The sequence below is a fragment of the Halichoerus grypus genome, chromosome 13 (genome assembly GCF_964656455.1).
Source record: "Halichoerus grypus chromosome 13, mHalGry1.hap1.1, whole genome shotgun sequence".
Classification (NCBI taxonomy): Eukaryota; Metazoa; Chordata; class Mammalia; order Carnivora; family Phocidae; genus Halichoerus; species Halichoerus grypus.
Genome location: NC_135724.1, coordinates 15,376,808 through 15,396,867, shown reverse-complemented (window position 1 = coordinate 15,396,867; position 20,060 = coordinate 15,376,808). Strand labels below are relative to the sequence as shown.

Sequence of the window (20,060 nt, the reverse complement as noted above, 5' to 3'; positions counted from 1 at the left end):
TCATTTTTTCTCTCTTTGTTGAGGTGTAATTGACAAATTTAAAAAGTATATATTTAAGGGGTGTGCGGGATGGCTTTATATACATATATCTTGTGAAAGAATTACCACAATCAAGCTAATCCATCTGGGCGCCTGGGTGGCTCAGTTGGTTAAGTGACTGCTTTCGGCTCAGGTCATGATCCTGGAGTCCCAGGATCGAGCCCCGCATCGGGCTCCCTGCTCGGCAGGGAGTCTGCTTCTCCCTCTGACCCTACCCCCTCTCATGTGCTCTCTCTCTCAAATAAATAAATAAAATCTTAAAAAAAGAAAAAAGCTAATCCATCCATTACCTCACATAGTTACCTTTTGTGTGTGTGTGTGTGTGTGTGTGTGTGTGTGTGTGTGGTGAGAATCATTCCTCATTAGCGGAGCTGTATCAAATATGTTGTTTAATTGTTCCACTTGATTTTTGATGACTGTAGATTCATTTTTAGAAATAATATTTGGTTCTTATGAAAATCTGGTTGGTTGGTAGTGTTCTCTTTTGCAGCCTTAAGAAGACTCTATCCCTACCAGTATGTGGGCATCTAAGCTTTTGCTTCCTGAGATGAGCAAAGGCCACCTCTTCTAAACTTCCTTCCCAGTGATAAAACAGTGTCAGCTCATGTGCTTGTCTCTATTCTTTCCAGACCTGCAAAGATTTCCCCAGTTCTTTGAAAGGGCTCATGAGACTCCAAAGGGCATACTTACGTGAGGCTTTTACTTAAAGGCAGAGATTGTGGTATAATAAGAGAAAAAGAATGCAGCAAACATCTGAAGTCCTAGACATCTTAAGAGCAAGATGTCCAGTGCTCCTATTCACTCCTACATGAACTGCACCATGTCTCCAGGTTGAACCCCAGGATCAATATGAGAAATCATGGCTTTGTGAAAGTTTAAAGAGAAGCTATCAGGGAGGCCTGTCAGGTAATCAAGCCAAGTTTATCAAAGCAGGTAGGCCACCTGCAAAAGCTAGGTAAAGAAGCTGACTCTGGAAGTTACCAGGGAACCTAAAATAGGACATAAAATAGTATATCCTAAATAGTGCATCTTAAATCCCACTGCCCTGATCTTGACTCAGAGTAAAAACCAGACATGCACACTTCTCTTGAGATAAGCTCAGAGCTTTTCCATTCCATCTGAAAGTCAACTTGATCTCCACAAGGTCTCTCTTTTCTTTGGTTCCTGGAAGTTTCTTTTACTTTCATATGAGCTCAGTTATACAATTAAAGGTATGATTGTTGTATTTTATACAGAATTTGTAGGTGATTTTTAATAGGGGGCATTCCAAGTTGTCTTGGTGTTACTTAAATCAATAATCCTCTATTATTTTTAATAATGGGAGTGACCAAAATTCATTGGGTTTACTATAATCCCAGTGGGCTACAACCCTTTTCTGAACCTGCACACTTTTTTTTTAAAGATTTTATTTTTAAGTAATCTCTACACCCAATGTGGGGCTCAAACTCACAACCCTGAGATCAAGCATTATACGCTCTACTGACAGAGCCAGCCAGGCAGCCCTGAATCTGCAGTCTTTATTATGTGTCTTCTCTCCAAAGTTACTAGATCCTGTTTCTTATACTTCAGGCCACTGGCTGGATTGCTACATAAAAGAACTGTTTGCCATCTTACTTCATCTATTTTACTCAACGTCCTGTTAGTAGAACTTGTCTCAATTATGCCTGTTTCCTTTTTTTGGGGGGGGAGGGTCCTTGTAACTAGAACAGCTCCTTCAGTGCCCCAGCAGTCTCTTGCCTTCATGGACCACCACTGCTGATATTTGATTCATTGAGTACACTTTATAACAGGGAATTTAAAAATTAAAATTTCAATGAAAGCAAAGAGCATATTTTGATCTATTTTTTTTCCTGTATGAAACAAATATTTTTCTTCAGTAATTTATATTGTTGGAATTAAAAATTCTACTAACAAAGAGAGATCCCTCCACATAAATATGGAAATAAGACTGATTTCTTGTTAAATAAGCATAAGAGAGAACATGCATGTAGGTAGGTCATAAAGACTATAGAGCCAGGATAAAATTCTACACAATTCATATAGCAAAGCATGTATAAAGTTCACTTGGGACTTGAGAGAGCTATTTGTTTAGTTAATTGACCTCCTCCAAAAGAATATGAAAACTTCTTTTATCTTCCCAAGAAACTAGTGGTTACACCTGGCACTGTGCCCCTAAAGATCAGAGGAGGGAGTGAATGGCAACATTTTTTCCTACACTTTCATTGTCATGCCTGAGCCTCACAATTACCCAGTGAAGGAAGAAATCACCCCATTTCACAGACCGCAAAGACCCCAAAAGTTTGAAGTTACATGTTCCAGAACATGCAGTCAGTTGGTGTAGTGTTATGACTCTCCTCCCTCCCTCCCTTCCTTTCTCCCTCCCTCCCTCCTTCCCTCCCTACCCCCCTCCCTCTCTTCCCTCCTTCCTTCCTTCTTCTTTTCTCTTGAAACAATAAATTGGAGGTTATTTTTTTCACATCAAAGTAGCACACAGGGATGTAAGATTGTTAAAATATTGCATTTGGCCACTCTTCCACTCTTTAGTTTTCTTTTATATCTTTTGTTCTCATTTTATTCTATATAGTTAAAAGTTCATTATAATTTTCTATACATGACTAAGCTTTTAAATTACTGCAACATGTTCAAGTATCTCTCTCATTATTGGGGAAGTGGAATTTTCCTGGAGGGGAAATTATAATTAACTTGATTACCTTTTATCCAGAAAGTAAAAGAAAATAATATAGAATTGTTTTCCAAGTCAGGTTTTTAAATAAAACTTTCCTACCATTGGTTAAAGTGAGTAAGATGTTAAGTGTGCTTTGAACTCTGTATTATTTTTATAAATATTCAAAATTATTTCCTTTATAATTTTATCAGGAATTTTTTTTGGTGCTCATTGGTTCTTTAGTCTATGCATTATATACACATATATACATATTCTGTGCCTTCCATATACATATAATCTGGAATATGTCAAGCAGAGATTTTGAGTGATGAGTCTACAACAACAAATAAAGGAAGGCTCAGCTTTCAAAGAACTTACACTTCTTTGGGAGAGAGAGAGAATATACAATGAAATATATAATATTTTAGGTAAATTCTCAAGTTTTGTACAACATCGCTGCAGGCATATTGGTTTATCACTCTTAAGGGAACCTGCAATGGAGTCCAGTACCCTCTCTAATAATAGCAATTATTAAGTGCTTTTTCTTATTACCATACACACTTGCAACTCTGAAACACAAATCTGATAATGTCATTTCCACAATAAACTCCACAATGGCTTCTTGTATCCTAGAACACTCTTCTGAAGCTTTTCCACCAAAGGACCTCAGTGAGGAAAGGATACAATGAAGGGTATGATAACCAAGGCTCGAATGATTGTTGAAGACTGTGAAAGTACTTAAATCTTGTATTTTGATATAAATATGCCAGCAGATTTGTACTCTATACATAATATGCTTACTTTAAAATAATATTTTATTTATAATTATATAGTATAAGGAGAAAACTTAACCATCATTGATTCGTGGGTACAATGCTGGTGAATTTTGCCTATTAGTTTTAGAAAATTGAATTGAAAGTTGATATATTATTTTCATTTCAGTTTAATTTTGATTCTCAGATTTTGTTTTGCAATATTGTATTGATCTTTATTACCCAAATTGAGTAACATTCTTGATAAGGGAAGATATGTGTGACATAATGCTCCTTTCAAATACAAAGATTTTACTTTATCCTCTTTTAGCTGTTAGAAAAAAGACCTTCAAAAAAAAAAAAAAAGAAAAGAAAAAAGACCTTCAAGATAATTTATATTCTTTAGCATAGCAGTGTTGTTTGAACTAGCTTAGTAATAAAGATAAAAAGAAGGAAGAGGTGTTGGAATAGTATTAAGAATACTGGAATAGTTCACAGAAGGAAGTGTTCTAGAAAATAGGGACACTCTGTTGCTGGGTGAAGTGGGGAGACACGGGGGCCCTAGGGCCTGGACCCAGCTGGACCTGAAGGAGTCACTGAAGGTTCTTGGGCTTGTCATGAGAAGGAATTCAAGGACAGACATGCAGCACAGTGGATGAATAACAGAAGCACTAGTGTTTATTAAAGTGAAAAGTACACTCTCGAAATACGACAGCAGGTGAGCTCAAGAGAGCCAGTGAGCTGCTCACCCTGGGGGTTGGGTTTCTATCTTTTATTGACAGTTGTTAGTAGGGAGTGGAATATTGATTACTTGGGGTGGGGAAAGAGTTTCTGGCTTTTTCTTCCTAATTTGGTCAGGGGTTTCCTGTCATGGCACCCACCATCCTGGGCCTGTCTGGTTTGATCTGACTTCTTGTAGAGTGCTGCCAGGATAGGCCTTGGATTTTCCAATAGCTGGCCATGACTTCCTCATTGCTGACCCCCAGAGTATCCTGTTAGAACTTAATTGCTTACTCTAACAGCTCTAGAGTCCCTCAAGAAACAACCAGAGTTTGGTTGGATCCAGAATTTTCTTGTTCTGCTTCTGTTTTTTATGTTCTCTGATAATTAGCTTCATTCACTCTGGCTGATTCATGTGGCAAAGAACAATTACCAGCAGTCTGGGGTCAGACACTGATATGTTAGTGAAGTAAAAAGGTCTTTAGCACCTGCTTCAATTAAAAAATTCTTGGGGAAGGACTCTGACTGTTCTCGCTTGGGTTATATGCTCAACCCTGGATGAATGACAATGGTCATAGGCTGTGCGATTGATCATGTCTTGGGTGTATGATTGGCCCTTGAGGACCTATGTGTTTGACATGAAGTGGAACAAAATATTCTACCCCCAAATATGCCTCTTTGGTATACTGACTTTTTGAGGCTGATTATTTTTAAGAAGGAGCAGATCCCGGAGAAGCTCTGAAAACCGGGTAGAAGTTACTCTTTTGTAAGAGACATTTACATATATAATGGATAGCTCCATATATAAAGGTGTCTCCATCTCTGTACCAGAAAAGGAAAGTGACTAAATCTTTAGAAACTCTTATCAGTAGAGAAGGCAGTGACTTAATCTGAGTAACAACCATACCTTTGTTTATTGTGCTTCTCTGGCAACCCCCCATAAATGGTCTCTGCTCCCTGTACCCCCAACATTTTCTTCTGTCTTTAGCTGGAGATGGTGTTTGAGGTGGTGGCTTGGACATTTTGGGGAATTACTCAGTTTCTCCTGGATATCTCCCTGGATATATACAGAAGGTATGTGTGTTATTAAACTTCTTTTCATTTTTCTCCTGTTAATCTGTCTTTTATTTTGGGGGTCTCAGCCATGAACCTAGACGGGTAGAAGAAAAATTATTCTTCCTCCCTGACTGACGCATCAGTAAATGTCCTTAGACTAAATCAATGCAGGAATGTAAGTAACACTCACTTGGCTATGGTTTGTAGGATTAGAAGAAAACAAGAGCACAGAGAAGAAATTCAGTTAGGAAGCTACTGAGATTTGTTGGCAACTTACAAGATGAATGACACAAAGTTGTGATTAAAAGTTGACTCTTCACAGTGAACCTTGATGTGACACATGCTGTAGGTGTCTCAACTCTAGGTCACATCTCTAATACTCTGTTTCTCCATATGACCTAATATTTAGTAATTAGGACTTTGACATAATTTAGAGGGAAAAAAATAAAAGACTATATATATATTTTTAAGATTTTTTATTTTATTTTTGACAGAAAGAGAGAGTGTACAAGCAGGGGAAGCAGCAGGCAGAGGGAGAGGGAGAAGCAGGCTCCCCGCTCAGCAGGGAGCCCAACGCGGGGCTTGATCCCAGGACTCTGGGATCACGACCTGAGCCGAAGGCAGACGCTTAACTGTCTGAGCCACCCAGGCACCCAAAAGACTATATTTAGTATTTATCCTAAGATTTAAGAACATAGATTTTGTATTTTTTTCTTTTGCAATAGGAAATAAGGTATTCTTTCATTCTCATTCAATAATAATACAAAATATGAAGATGGTACTCTTGCCACTTGACTTTCCCTGTATCAAGTTTGTTTTTTGTTCCTCACAGCAGGAGATCTGTGCTGAGCTGATAGAACTTGCTGAGGCTGTTTAATTTGTTTTAGTTAACAGAAAATAGCCATCTACTAAGTTCTTTGCTGTGCACCAGAACGATACCGACAGAGCTGATTAAGACACAAAGGTGAATAAGACACAATGCTAGTTTACTTCAAGGAACTGATAATGTAGTCAATGACATAAAATGTATATAAATAATTACAGTCCAAGATATTTGATAAGCACTTTAAGGTAAAAACAGAATAAAACTTAAAATACTCTATGCTAATACTGAGGAAACAAAATTATTTCATCTTAAGGTATTAAGAAGGATGTAAGGGAGCCCTGTAGGAATAAATCGGACTCAAATAATAAAGGAAATTTGGGGAAGGCATGCAAAACTGAGTTAGCAGTTTTAACAGAGCTTAACTTTTTTTTTTTTAAAGATTTTATTTATTTATCAGAGAGAGACACAGCGAGAGAGGGAACACAAGCAGGGGGAGTGGGAGAGGGAGAAGCAGGCTTCCCGCTGAGCAGGGAGCCCAATGCAGGGCTCGATCCCAGGACCCTGGGACCATGACCCGAGCTGAAGGCAGACGCTCAACGACTGAGCCACCCAGGCACCCCCAGAGCTTAACTTTTAATTCATGCAAGTAAACTTTCACAAGGAAATAAATATATTTTGGACTTATACACAAGACCCTATCATCTGATATATATAGATCACACAGGAGGCTAAGTGAGTGAGTGTGAATGGGTAGATAGAACTCTCCCTCACTCCCAAAAAACTAGAGATATGAGAGATAAATGAACTATGCTCTGCTCTTTCTTAGTTAATTATCACCATCTCTATCAGTTTTAAAGTTTTCTAATGTGCAACAAGACTCAAACTAAGATCTCATTTTCAAATGGTGTTCAATCATGTAAATCTCTTTCATTTTTTGCTTTTATTAGCATAGCGGTGTCCAGTGACTATAATGAGAGAGCATTTTTTCAACTATTCAAATGTCATTTATTTAAGAAGCAAAATTTTGCATAATACACCTACAAAAGATCAAATAGATAAATAATTCAAGGAATATTTATGAGTTTATTCATTTGTTTTGCAAGCCTTCCTTCTCAGTAGGTGAATTAATGTGCAAATTAAATATTCATGAGCCAATTTGTGTTATTGGCTTATTTTGTGATATCCAGATGTTATTTTTTTTCCTTCTTTGTATTCAGTAATGATCATTTGAGATTCAAATGCAAACACTAGGCATGGTTGTCATACCTATGTATCATTAAAAATGAATAATAAGGCACCATAAGAAAAAGCATTTTACTTATTGCTTTCTTTTCAATTTCAATAAGACAATACCATTGGAAATGTTACTTTCTACTTTAGAATAATTTTGTATCTACAACATCTATGCTTATGAAGGCAGCATTTTATAACGCGGTAGTTTTAAAACGTTTTGGTCTCAGAATCCCTTTACATGCTTGTAAGTTATTGAAAACCTCAAAGAAAACCCAAAGAATTTTTTTTTCCTGTGGTATAACTAATAATTTTGGCTGTATTAGAATCACAGACCTGTACCTCTGAAACAGATAGTACATTATATGTTAAAAAAAAAAAAAAAAAGAAGATAGTAGAAAGGGAAAAATGAACGGGGGAGGAATTGGAGGGGGAGAGGAACCATGAGAGACTGTGGACTCTGAGAAACAAACTGAGGGTTCTGGGGGAGTGGGGGGATGGGTTAGCCTGGTGATGTGTATTAAAGAGGGCATGTATTGAATGGATCACTGGGTGTTAATACGCAAACAATGAATCATGGCACACTACATCAAAAACTAACGATGTAATGTATGGTGATTAATGTAACATAATAAAATAAAACTTAGAAGAAGTTAGATTTCAAAGAGAAAAAATATTAAATTTAAAATATTTATCAATTTATTTTAAAATAATAGTTATTATATTAATGATCATATATATTAACATTAATAACATTGTTTTATAAAATTAATCCTATTTTCCAAGACCAAAATAAAAATTGTACCACCATTCACTTGTCAACCCACCAGACTGGCTTCTGTTCTTAATATTTCATTGTGACTTGTTTCCACAAGGACAAACAATATTCTCTATACTGCCAAATCCAACAAGTACTCCTTGCCCTTACATTCTTATATTACTGGTTTTCTCTGTTGCATCTGAGGAAAATAGTTATATATATGTGTGTGTGTGTGTGTGTGTACATATATATTTTGCTTTAAACAATTGTTTTTTAAAAAACTTAAAATAAGAAAAATGCCTTTACTCACATATTTATCATTTCTAACATTCTTCATTCCTTTGTGTAGAGCCAAGTTTTTTAAAAATCTTTTTTTCATTTTTTTTTTTTTTTTTTTTAGCTTGAAAAACTCCTTAATGTATCTTGTGGGTACTGTCAACAAAGTCCCCTTTGTTTGTGATGGAGAATGTGACACAATGTCTGCTTGTTTTCTTTCAGTACTTTAAAGAAGTCTTATTTATTTGTTTGTTTGTTTATTTATAGCGCAAGTGGAGGGAGGAGCAGAGGGGGAGAGAGAGAGACTCTCAAGCAGACTCCGAGCTGAGTGCAGAGCCCGACACAGGGCTCAATCTCAGGACCCTGAGATCATGACCTGAGCTGAAACCAAGAGTCAGATCCTAACTGACTGAGCCACCCAGGCACCCCTAAAGAAGTCTTTTCATTGCTTTCTGACTTACACTATTTCTGATGAGAAATCTAGTCATTATTTTTTTTTATTAACATTAGTCCCCTGTACATAATAAATCTTTTCTTGGCTGTTTTAAATTTTTTTAAATAGCTGCTTTGAGCAATTTGATATATGTATTCAGGGTATGGTTTTCTTTCTGTTTATTCACCTTGGGATTTGTAGAGCATTCTGGGATCTGTGTGTTTACAATGTTGATCAAATGTGGAAATTTTTTTAGCCATTATTTCTTCACATATTTTTCTGCATCTCCTCTCTTTCTGGAACTCAAGTTAAGGATATATTAAATTACATTATCTTGCTGCACACATCACTAGATTCTGGTCATATTTTTCCAGCATTTTTTCTCCCTGTGCTTCAGTTTCGATAGTTTTTATTGCCCTTTCTTCAAATCCATTAGTCTTATGTTTTTTTCCTATAACCTCTAATCTTCTATTAGGCCAAGCTAGTGAATTTTTCATTTCAGTTATTTTTTTTCAGCCCTAGAAACTCTATTTAATTTAGTTTTATTATCTCCATTTATCTTTTTATTATGTGCATGTCTTCTTTAAATCCTTGAATATATTTGTAGCAGATTTTTTAAAAGTCTTTACCTGCTTATTTCATCATCTCTGTCGTTTCTGGTTCTGTTTCTATTCACTGATTTTTTTCTTGGTTGCAAGTCACATTTTTTTCTACTTCTTTGTATGTTTTATAATTTCTATTGCATGCTGGACTTTGTGAATTTTTTGTTATTTTGAATTTAGATGTCATCCTTCAAAGAATGTCGAGTTTTGTTAGGTAGTTAATTTACTTGTGGGTCACCATTATCCTTTTAAGGATCCTTGTTTTTAAGCACTATTAGGTCTAGATCAACCTTTTTTCCTAGGGCTATTTTTTAAAGTAAGAAATCATTCTCTTTGTCCAGTCTAATAGGCAATAACTTTATAATTTTAATTTTCAAAATACTAATAATGTATTATCAATTAATTTGTGAATTATTAAAATTTGAAGAGTTTATTAAAGTCATATTTACATGCCATTCCTTGATTCTTTTGAGATTGATAATTTTTTCACTTCCCTAATGTCTATTTTTAATTTTTTTCTTTTATTTCTTGTTTGCAATCTTCATAGTATCTTCAGTTCAAACTTTGGTGATTTGGCCTGGATGGAAGGGACTGATTGATTCCAGATTATATAACCTGATAAATACTAATAACCCTTAATTCCTAAAAATATCAAAAAGTTAGTTGGTTTAATTACCAGTTGTTCCATATGTATTTCATTCAGCTACTGGATTAAGTTGTCTCCGAATAACTACTATTCATAATGAAGTAGGTGCTATTTAGCTGTTTTATGGTTTACAAAATGGATAACTTGAGGTTTGCCTTGATTTTCCAAGGCTGCTATAAGTCAGTTAGCATAGATGTTACAGATCTGGTTCAGGCCAGATTATATTAAAACCTGTGAGATTCAACTTGGAATTATTTGTCCCTATTGGTCCATATTCTAAAATCATTCTTCGGGGCACCTGGCTGGCTCAGTCGGTTAAGCGTCTGATGCTTGGTTTCAGCTCAGGTCATGATCTCAGGTTCATGGGATTGAGCCCCACGTTGGGCTCTGCACTCAGCAGGGAGTCTGCTTCTCTCCCTCTCCTTTTGCCCTTCCCCCTGCTCCCATACTCTCTCTCTAAAATAAATAAGCAAATCTTAAAAAAAAATCATTCTTCATAATGCAGGCTTTGAGAAAATGTGGGAGCTTTTGAGAAAAAATATAAATTACATGTGTCAACAAATAGGATGTGGAGATACGAATGGCAATTCAATGCCCTCATTGTAGGGAGCCATTTAGAAAGGCCTCAACAAACTCAGATAATTGAAAGAATTAATGTTGAAAGCAAAGAATCGGTGTTGCTTTACATGTTAATATTTTGTGTTCAAGTAAAAGCATACATTACTTGAAAACAATTTCAAATTTTGATAACATCACAGGGTCTATTTACTAAGTCACTAGGTAGGCAGGAATAGTTAGTATGTTATGTTGTTTCAGCAAAATGAAGAGATTAAGGTTGGAAGATCTAGTTTTTGGTCTGGGGTCAAAACTCTGCCCTGACAGTTGCTACTTGTATTTTGTTGGGCAAACTCTCTTAAGTTTTCTGTAGGTTTCTATACTGTGGATATTTTGTTAGAATTATATATCTGTATAATGCAAATGGTGATTTACAAAAACAAAACAAAACTCTTTTTTTCAACTTTAAAGATCAAGCTAATAAAAGAAAGATATCCTGTAGTTATCCACAATAACTACAAAGAACAATATATGGTTTCGAGTATATTATACGATTGTGATCTTTTCTCCTTTCAATATGTATAAACAATAAGTTTGCAAGTGCTTATGGGAAAATGAAGGTGAAATGAAAGAATCACATGAATGTAAAAGGATGAAAGCATGAGAGATTTTCTCTGTACTTTGTGTATTTAGAATATCATGGTTCATGGTATTGTTGAAAACAATTTCTCAGAGATGAAAAGAAATTTTCCCAGAAGACATCAGTGATTTACAAAAACAGATGAAGTCAAACCACACAAAGTAAACACGTATCAATGTCTCTGGGTGTTTATCGAGTTATCATGTCTTTCTGTCCCACAGCTTTACCTGTTTACTCTATCTTGAAATTTATCTTTCTCTTTGAACCCATATAATCAGAAATTATGTGGAAAGAAAGGCTAATAAATATGACCTAGGTGAAGGGAATGATGGAACCCTTCTTTGGATATTACAGTGTGACTACACATCATATAAATGTGTAAAAGATTACATGATATTAAGCACTGTGAAAGTGTATAAGGAATTGAATTATACTTTTTCTCACCTTCAAAGTTTATACAATCTAAAGTATCTAGAGTATCGACATAGGTAAGTTAAGAGATAAGAAAATATTAGGTAACAATTGTCACAATCTTGTATGTTTAACATGCTGAAATACCAAACATTTTTTATATCATGGTCCAAATATAATTTTTTCCACTTTGGTAGCTAATAGGTGCACAAATGTGGGCAAGGTGCATAACCTTTTTGTGCTTCCCTTTCCTTATCTGAAAATGAGTGCCATAGTATCAGCACATGGCGTAGATTGTTAATGCTTCCCAATATCCATCTCATCTTTGTATTAGTAACGCTAAACCTCCTCTTCTCTGCTCACCTCTTTCCTCCCTTATATACAAAGTGTTAGCAGGGACAATGTCCATCCAGCAGGAGACTATAGTTTCTATCCTAACCTCCTAGCAGCTCTGTGTGGCCATGTCAGCTCTCTGGTCATGTGAGTAAGTTCTGGCCAATAAGATGTGCACAAGTTCTAGATCACACCTTAAGTGATGGTCTAATTTCTCTTGTTTCCCTTTCCCCCATTCCTTGGTTTAGAATTCAGATACAGTGCTAACGAGCTAGCTTTGTGAATGAAAAGTGGGTGAAAGCAACAGCTTTGACCTGTGCTGTCCAGTGCAGTGGTTACCAGCCTCATGCGGCTGGTCAGCACTTAAAATGTGGTTAGGGTAACTGAAGAAATTAATTTTTTTATTTGGCTTTAATGAATTCAAATTTAAAAACTGATACTCTAGTTATCAAAGAACTTTTAAAAAATTTTTATTTATTTACTTGAAAGAGAGAGAGAAAGGGAGAGAGAGCATGAGCTGGGGGAGAGAGAGAGGGAGAAGCAGACTCCCTGCTGAGCAGGGAGCCCGATGCAGGGCTCAATCCCAGGACCCGGAGGTCACGACCTGAGCTGAAGGCAGCCACTTAAATGACTGAGCCACCCAGGCGCCCCTCAAAGAACTTTTTAAGTATGTTTGAAACACACATAAATTAATCTTTTTTTATCTGTTTTTTTTCAAATGAAGCTTTTATGAAATGTAAATATGGACTATTTCCCAATTAACATGTAATTAAACATCCACTTAACATCTAATTGAGATGCAATGCATGTTTGAATTATAATATTTTGTATATAATAGGTTAAACTGAATGAATTTTTAAACATAATTTCACCTGTTTCTATTTTTTTTAATGTGATTAATAGAAAATTAAAAATTACACATGTTATTCCTTACATATATATCTCAGAGAGCACTGGTCTAGGGGATGGGAGAGTCACAAGATAGAAGGAACCCTGGTCTTTGGATGACCTCATGGACAGAATAATACAACTGCCCTGAGCCATTTACCAGTTTAGAATTCTATGTAGGAGAGCAATAAATCTTCTAATTGGCTTAAGTTACTATTTTTGTTTCTGTTAAAGCAGCCATATATGGTTTTAACTAATAAACTACTTCATAGAGTTTGGGAACAACTAAATGAGTTAATGCTCATTAAGGTTTAGAACAGATTGTGCCTCAGACTAAAGTCTCAATGCCTATAAATTATTATCATTATTAAATCTCTCAGTTTCAATGACATTTTCTACCCCCTTATAATTCTGTATCATTTTGTGTATTTGTATAATATAGTGCCATCATCACTATCAATTTCATGCATTTTTAAAAAGATTTTATTTATTTATTTGAGAGAGAGCAAGAGAGAGAGAGAGAGAGAAGGAACAGAGGGAGGGGCAGAGAGAGAGGGAGAAGCAGACTCCCCACTGAGCAGGGAGCCCAACGTGGGCTCGAACCCAGGACTCCAGGATCATGGCCTGAGTGGAAGGTAGACACTTAACCAACCCAGGAGCCCCTCAATTTCATGTATTTAAATTAGAATGCACTTTGGAAAATTTCTCAGAAGGCATATGTTCCTTTTCTATAATCTGTTAATCTCAAAGATGATAAACAGCTCTTGCTCAGAGTTTTACTAATATATGTATTACATTCAACCACCATCCCTTCACCATTGTTTCTACAACCATAAGGAAAACACAGTCATGTCACTGCATATCTCAAACCCTTCTCTGGTTATCTCTTATTTCTTTTGCTCTAAGGATAAGCACCAAACACATTCATGTGCCCTTCCCACCTCCCCAGGATTACTTCTCCCTGTTGGTTTTCTGGGCTGTCCTATACTGTGGTTTTCTCTTATTTCTTCAATTGACATCTCAATATCCTGTGCATTTGTTTGATTCTTCCTTGAATACGTCTCTTCTCTCAGCACGTAGTTAAATCATACTAATCCTACATGTTTTAGCTCACATATTGTCCTCTTTAGAGAGGACTTCCATGTTTGTCTCCTGCTAAATGTTCACAGAGCACCTTGATGGCACCTTCCTGTACCACCCTGTCCCATGTCTCTTCTAGAATCTATGATTATCATCCTTGTTATAAATGTAGCACTTTTTCCCTTATTAAAATATGACACTTTTCTGTCCATTACTCACTTTTCTGCTAAGTTGTAACTTCCTTACGGGCAGTATTGAATGTACATTTGGTACTTCCCCTCCCACATCAAAACAGAACTTCTTTTTTTTCTTTAATGTAAGCTCTATACCCAACTTGGGGCTTGAATTCACAACCCCAAGATCAAGAGTCACATGCTCTACTGACTGAGCCAGCCAGGTGCCCCAAGACACAACTTCTAATAAATGTATTAAGCTGCCAAATAAACTATACAAAAATATACAAAAATATACAAAAATCTCTAATAAATAAATACAATCTTTAAATAAAAAAATAAAATAATGTTGGTGATTTGGCACCATTTTAGTTTCAGAAAGCTCTCAGATTGTCATGATTTCAATGAACATTTCTGATTGTTGAAATTAAGTTAATGTTACTATTTCTTTTGCATAGGTGGAAGTATATCCAACCTCTATGGTGTGTTAGTAGCCCGTTATAAGCAATATCCAGAGATAAAAAGACAAGGCATGACCGCACTCCCGTGTGTTGTGTTATTTGTTTCCGAACAAGTAAGTATCAAGTCTAGATTTTTCCAACTTTTAAGAGCCTTCTGGGATAAACTGTAAAGTAATTGGAAGTCAGAATATTAGCTTCACTCTAACAATACGTAGATTCAGTAATCTCTGTGTCTGGGTCTGCATATTGATATTAGAAAGAGAAAAAACAACTTTCCAGTCAATATAGGTTCTAGAGATTAGCAATACAGATAATTCAGGATTAAAATTTAATTTCAAAATATGAGAAACTGACAAAAAATGTGATTATAAATATAAAGCATTGTGCTATCTTTACCAAAAAAAAATATCAAGCCATAAAAATTGTAAAGAGTTAATGATTTGCTTTATCATTGAATGTAGAGAAGAATGTGATTGATGTTTTATTTTTCCAGTGAGGATCAAAGGAATCAGTTAAAGAGAAAGGCATATTTTTATAGACTAGGTCCTCAGCCAAATGTTTCTGATATTGACAATGTATCCACTGACGTCTCCTCTTGTTTTAGTGTTCCAATCTTGTATACGGCATCAATGCTTCTTTTTTAAAAATCGATGCATCCCTTTAATAAATCTGGTCACATTTTTCTTTTCCACCTCAGCAATATTTGTGATATTAAAATGTAATAGTCGTTCCAGTTTGAGAATTCCACCTGAAAGTGCCTCTAAACACAGGGTTTTCTTTGAAATGTCTCTGTGTTTGTAATATGTTTCTATGACCAAACTCAAATTGGCATTATATATAGGCATATTATCAAGTTGGAGACCACTGCTGCATAATTAATGTCATTTACTATAAAACTTATATAACTTAAGATGCTCGTTTACAAATGTATATAGATTTTCATCATTTGACATATAACTTTTGCATAGAATGAGTAAATATGCTGAATTTCCATAATGTAGATTAAAAATATCATTTCCTATTTAATTGGTGCGTTCTCCATTGAAATGAATCATAGTTAGGGTTTTAAATTTCTGCATTTTTTTCTTTCATATATCTGGTCTTTTCCTGGCAACTAAAAATAACCAGGTCCAAGTTTAGATCTTGAGCTCTTAATACCTCCATCTTACTGATATTATTTACACCAGGCAGAATGATACAAGGGAATAGTTATCTAAAAGGCAAGAAATCAAAGTTGATGTCAAAGCCAAAATTCAGAATTGCAGGCATCAGAAGAATCAATGCATTTCTCCAAGCCTTACGCCTTAAAAAAATATAGATATAGATATAAATACAGATATCTGTAATGCAAGAGTTACAACTGTCTGGAACATGTAAGGATTTTACCACTGGAGAATATTATTACTAGATTTATAAGTGACATGACTTCCTATGTATATGGAGAACTAGAATATTCAAACCCCCACTGCATGTGAAGAGCTGTGTGATGGTGCCTTCTAAATAAGGTGTCACAACCTCCTTCATCTGAACAAAGGTCACCATGAGGGCCTGGAAATATGCCTTGAGACCCGTACGTGTGTATATAGATGTACGTATACATGCGCAAACCCATTCAAAGCTACGTGTTTATGCCCCCAAATGCACTCGTGTAAATGATCATGAAATGCAGAGAAATGAATGCCCTTCCTATTTTCATTTTTGTCCAAGGGTCATTATTCAGTAAAAAACGCTGCAGCAGTCCTTGGTATTGGAACTGACAATGTAATTGAAGTAAAATGTGATGAAAGGTATGTTTCTAACACATTCTTAAAAATCATTATTACCATTATGCTTCGTAGATTAAAATCCTATTTCCTATTCCAATTTTTAGCAAGAATACTCTCCCAATTTCAATAAATTTTAACTGCCATTAGTATGATAAGAAGTGCCAAAGTTATCCTATCCTATTCTTAAAATTTCTTTACTAAATACAGTCTTATATGAGTGGGACTGTCTCAGATCTTCACTGTTTTAAATATATTGAATTATATGCATAATAAATACACATGAAAATGTAATAATATTTGTAGATAAAAACTCAATTGCTTTAGCAATCTACAAAGTAAAAATGTATTTCCATTTTCCTTGAATACCAGGTTTCAGAAATAAATAATATGACAAATATTACATATATTTTGAGGATCATTTTTATTCATATCAAACTTACACATCAATTCTATGTGTATTCTGTAACTTGCTTTCATAGTTTTTTTTGTTTAGAATATGTTTTAGAAATCTTATCCCATGAATTCATGCAGACTTTATTCTTTTTTAATTACTTCAGAGTTTTCCATTTTATAAATGTAACGGAATTTCATAAATCTTATTTTAAAAGACAATTACGGGTTTCCTGCTAGATATTAGTGTTTAAGAACAATGATTAAATGAATATAATTGTATAAAAATATTCGAGAGTCTGTTTGAATATCTCACATGAATTACTAGAAACTGAATTATTGATTCAAAGAATGTCTGGATTTACAATTTCATAAAGATTTTTTATTTGCCCTTCAAACATTTTTGAGATAATTGATGCTCTTAACTACAATGCTAACCCCAAATATTATCCATACTTTTATCATTGAAAATTCTGACCAGCCAATTGTATATTACCATGATTTGTCTGTTCATGTTCTTTGCTCATTTTTTATTGGTTGTTATTATTTGTTAATTGGCTGGTAAGGAATCTTTATGTATTTAGAAATTCTGAAATATAAAGTAAATGAATATAAAATATCTTGCAAATGTGTTTTATTAGTTTATTATTCAGTACTTTATTACAAGTTGTTTGATTTTTTTTTGTTTGTTTGTTTGATTTTCTTTATATATTCTGGGTGCATTTCCTGAGAATCACCCCCACCCAAGATACTTTACATCTTTTTTATTATTATGAATGGGATATTCTATTATTTATTCACAACAATTAGTTTTTAAAAATAAGAATATGATTTACTCTTGTAAGCACCCAGTTGCTCAACATTCTTGTTATTTTCAAAAGCTTTTTAACACATAATTTTAGGTATTTCTGGTATATAGCCATATGTACTCCCATTAGGTTTTTTTCTTCTTTTCTTTTTTCTTCTCTTTTCTTTCCTTTCTTTCTTTCTATCATACATTTAAATAATAGATAATTTCTTCAGAGAAAAATGCTATAGTACTGATGGTAGTGAGCATCCTGATCTTATTCCTGACGTTAGTAGGAATGCTTCTAGTGAATCATCAATAGGCATGCTGGGTTTCAGTCTGATACCCAGACTGAGTAGAAAAGTACTGACTTTTTTTTCTCAGATATTTGCTGTGAAGAAATGTGAAGGCCATCTGAAATTTGCCACCCTTTTTCCTCCCTCTGCAATTGGATACCTGATTTTTATACCTTGATGTCAAGAGGCTTTTACTTTTTATTTTTTAAGTTTTTATTTAAATTCCAGTTACTTAACATACAATGTGATACTAGTTTTAGGTGTACAATATAGTGATTCAACAGTTCCATACAACACCCAGTGCTCCTCATGACTAGTACCCACCTTACTCCTCATCACCTATTTCATCCATCTCCCACCCACCTCTCCTCTGGAAACCACCTGTTTGTTCTCTAGAGTTGAAAGTCTGTTTCATGGTTTGCCTCTCTCCCCATTTGCTCATTTGTTTTGTTTCCTAAATTCCACATATGAGTGAAATCATATGGTATTTGTCTTTCTCTGACTGACTTATTTTGCTTAGCATAATACCCTCTAGCTCCATCCATGTCTTTGCAAATGGTAGGATTTCATTCTTTTATATGGCTGAGTAATAGTCCATTGTGTATATATACCATATCTTCTCCTTTTTTTCCCCCCAGATCTAGGGTTAGGTTCAGGGTTACAGCCAGGGTCAGGGTGAGGGTATGTGCCAGAGAAGAGGTCTTTACTTTAAATTGAAGTTTAGGGATGTCTGGGTGGCTCAGTCAGTTAAGCATCTGCCTTTGGCTCAGGTCATGACCTCAGGGTCCTGGGACTCCTTGCTCATTGGGGAGCCTGCTTCTCCCTCTCCTCTGCCTGCTGCTCTCCCTGCTTGTGCTCTCTCTCTCTGACAAATAAATAAATAAATAAACAAATAATATCTTTAAAAAATAAAATAAAATAAATTGAAGTTTAATCACTTGAAAGAAAGATTATAATTCTGTGTCTTTCTTAGAAAGCGTAAGTAATACAAATTTTAAGATGACCGAATAGCACACTGAACATTCTTTAATTCAACATGATATTTACCATTGGTTTTTGGGAACTGAACATTTACCTAATATGTGTTTACACACATATAAATGCCTTAGGGAGACACTAAAAACTAATTTTTTTTAGTCTTGCATATCATTTATTCTTCTCATTGGTAGAATTGGTATGCATATTCACTCATGATAAATCAATGTGTATTTGTATTTTTAAGGGGAAAGATGATTCCAGATGAGTTAGAGAAAAATATATTACAAGCTAAAACAAAGGTATGTTCTATAGCTCCATACTTAACACGTAAATTCATTTTTATTTTCTTTACCTATTTTCATTAGTGAAAAACAACTGGTAAGGTAATTGCTAAGAGAAATAAAATAATCCCTAAGTGTGGGAAATTCCTTATAAAATTAAACTGAAATAATTAAGTTAACATTGCAGTATTTCTCTCATAATTTTCTGTCAGATATCCAATGAAAAGTTATCAGGACATGGACTACATAAAGGAATTTGGTCATCTCCATTTTTGTGGTATTATTTTGCGAAAATAAATTTGGAGAGAAATATAATAACTGAAACTCAGAGGCAGTGATATGAGTTCCTGCTATGGTTACACTACTTCTTCCAGTCCTGGAGGTACCTCAGAATATTTGAAATTATAAGGTACTTAGTGTTCGTGTCCAAGTCATCCAGCTTCCTGGTGCCCAGGAGTGCAGTGGTGAAGTGACAGGACTGTTCCTGTGCACTTCCTGAGGCTCTGCCCACAACTCAGCTTGTGTCATCACCAGGGCCAGACCCCTTCCTGTGTCACATCCACAGCTGGCGCCACAGTGTTTGGGGCCTGTGACCCTTTCCACGACATCGCTGATATTTGTGAGACACACAGCCTCTGGATGCACGTGGACGTAAGTCACCTCCTTTAGTCTGACTCATAACTTCCCCTTTAAAAAATGTATCCTATGAGCAGTCCTTAAAATCGCTTCATTGACATTGCAGGCCAGGTGAAAGTTTCTCTGGAAATTAATTTTTATAATGAATAAAATAGACTTAATATATTAGCCTGGAAAGAGCTACAAATGTATCAAGTATTGTAAAAGAGCCCAAACCTCTCTTCAACCAACAATTTAGAAAATAAATTTGACGAAATAGTTAAATCTGATTTTATTTATTTATCTATTTATCTATTTATTTATTTTTATTTATTTGAGAGAGAGAGAGCACTCTCGTGTGAGCAGGGGAAGGGTTAGAGGGAGAGGAAGAAAATCTCAAG

At 35.1% G+C, this 20,060-nt stretch overlaps 1 protein-coding gene across 1 annotated transcript in view; it reads left to right on the top strand.

Annotated features, from left to right (window-relative positions):
- The window catches only part of LOC118530348 (glutamate decarboxylase 1-like), a 42,609-nt gene that overhangs the window by 8,463 nt on the left and 14,086 nt on the right, over window positions 1-20,060 (top strand). The window contains exons 4-7 of the mRNA XM_078060484.1: window positions 14,544-14,659; window positions 16,254-16,333; window positions 19,008-19,062; window positions 19,579-19,695. Of these exons, the coding sequence (XP_077916610.1) occupies window positions 14,544-14,659; window positions 16,254-16,333; window positions 19,008-19,062; window positions 19,579-19,695 (368 nt within the window). The remainder of the gene's footprint in view (window positions 1-14,543; window positions 14,660-16,253; window positions 16,334-19,007; window positions 19,063-19,578; window positions 19,696-20,060) is intronic.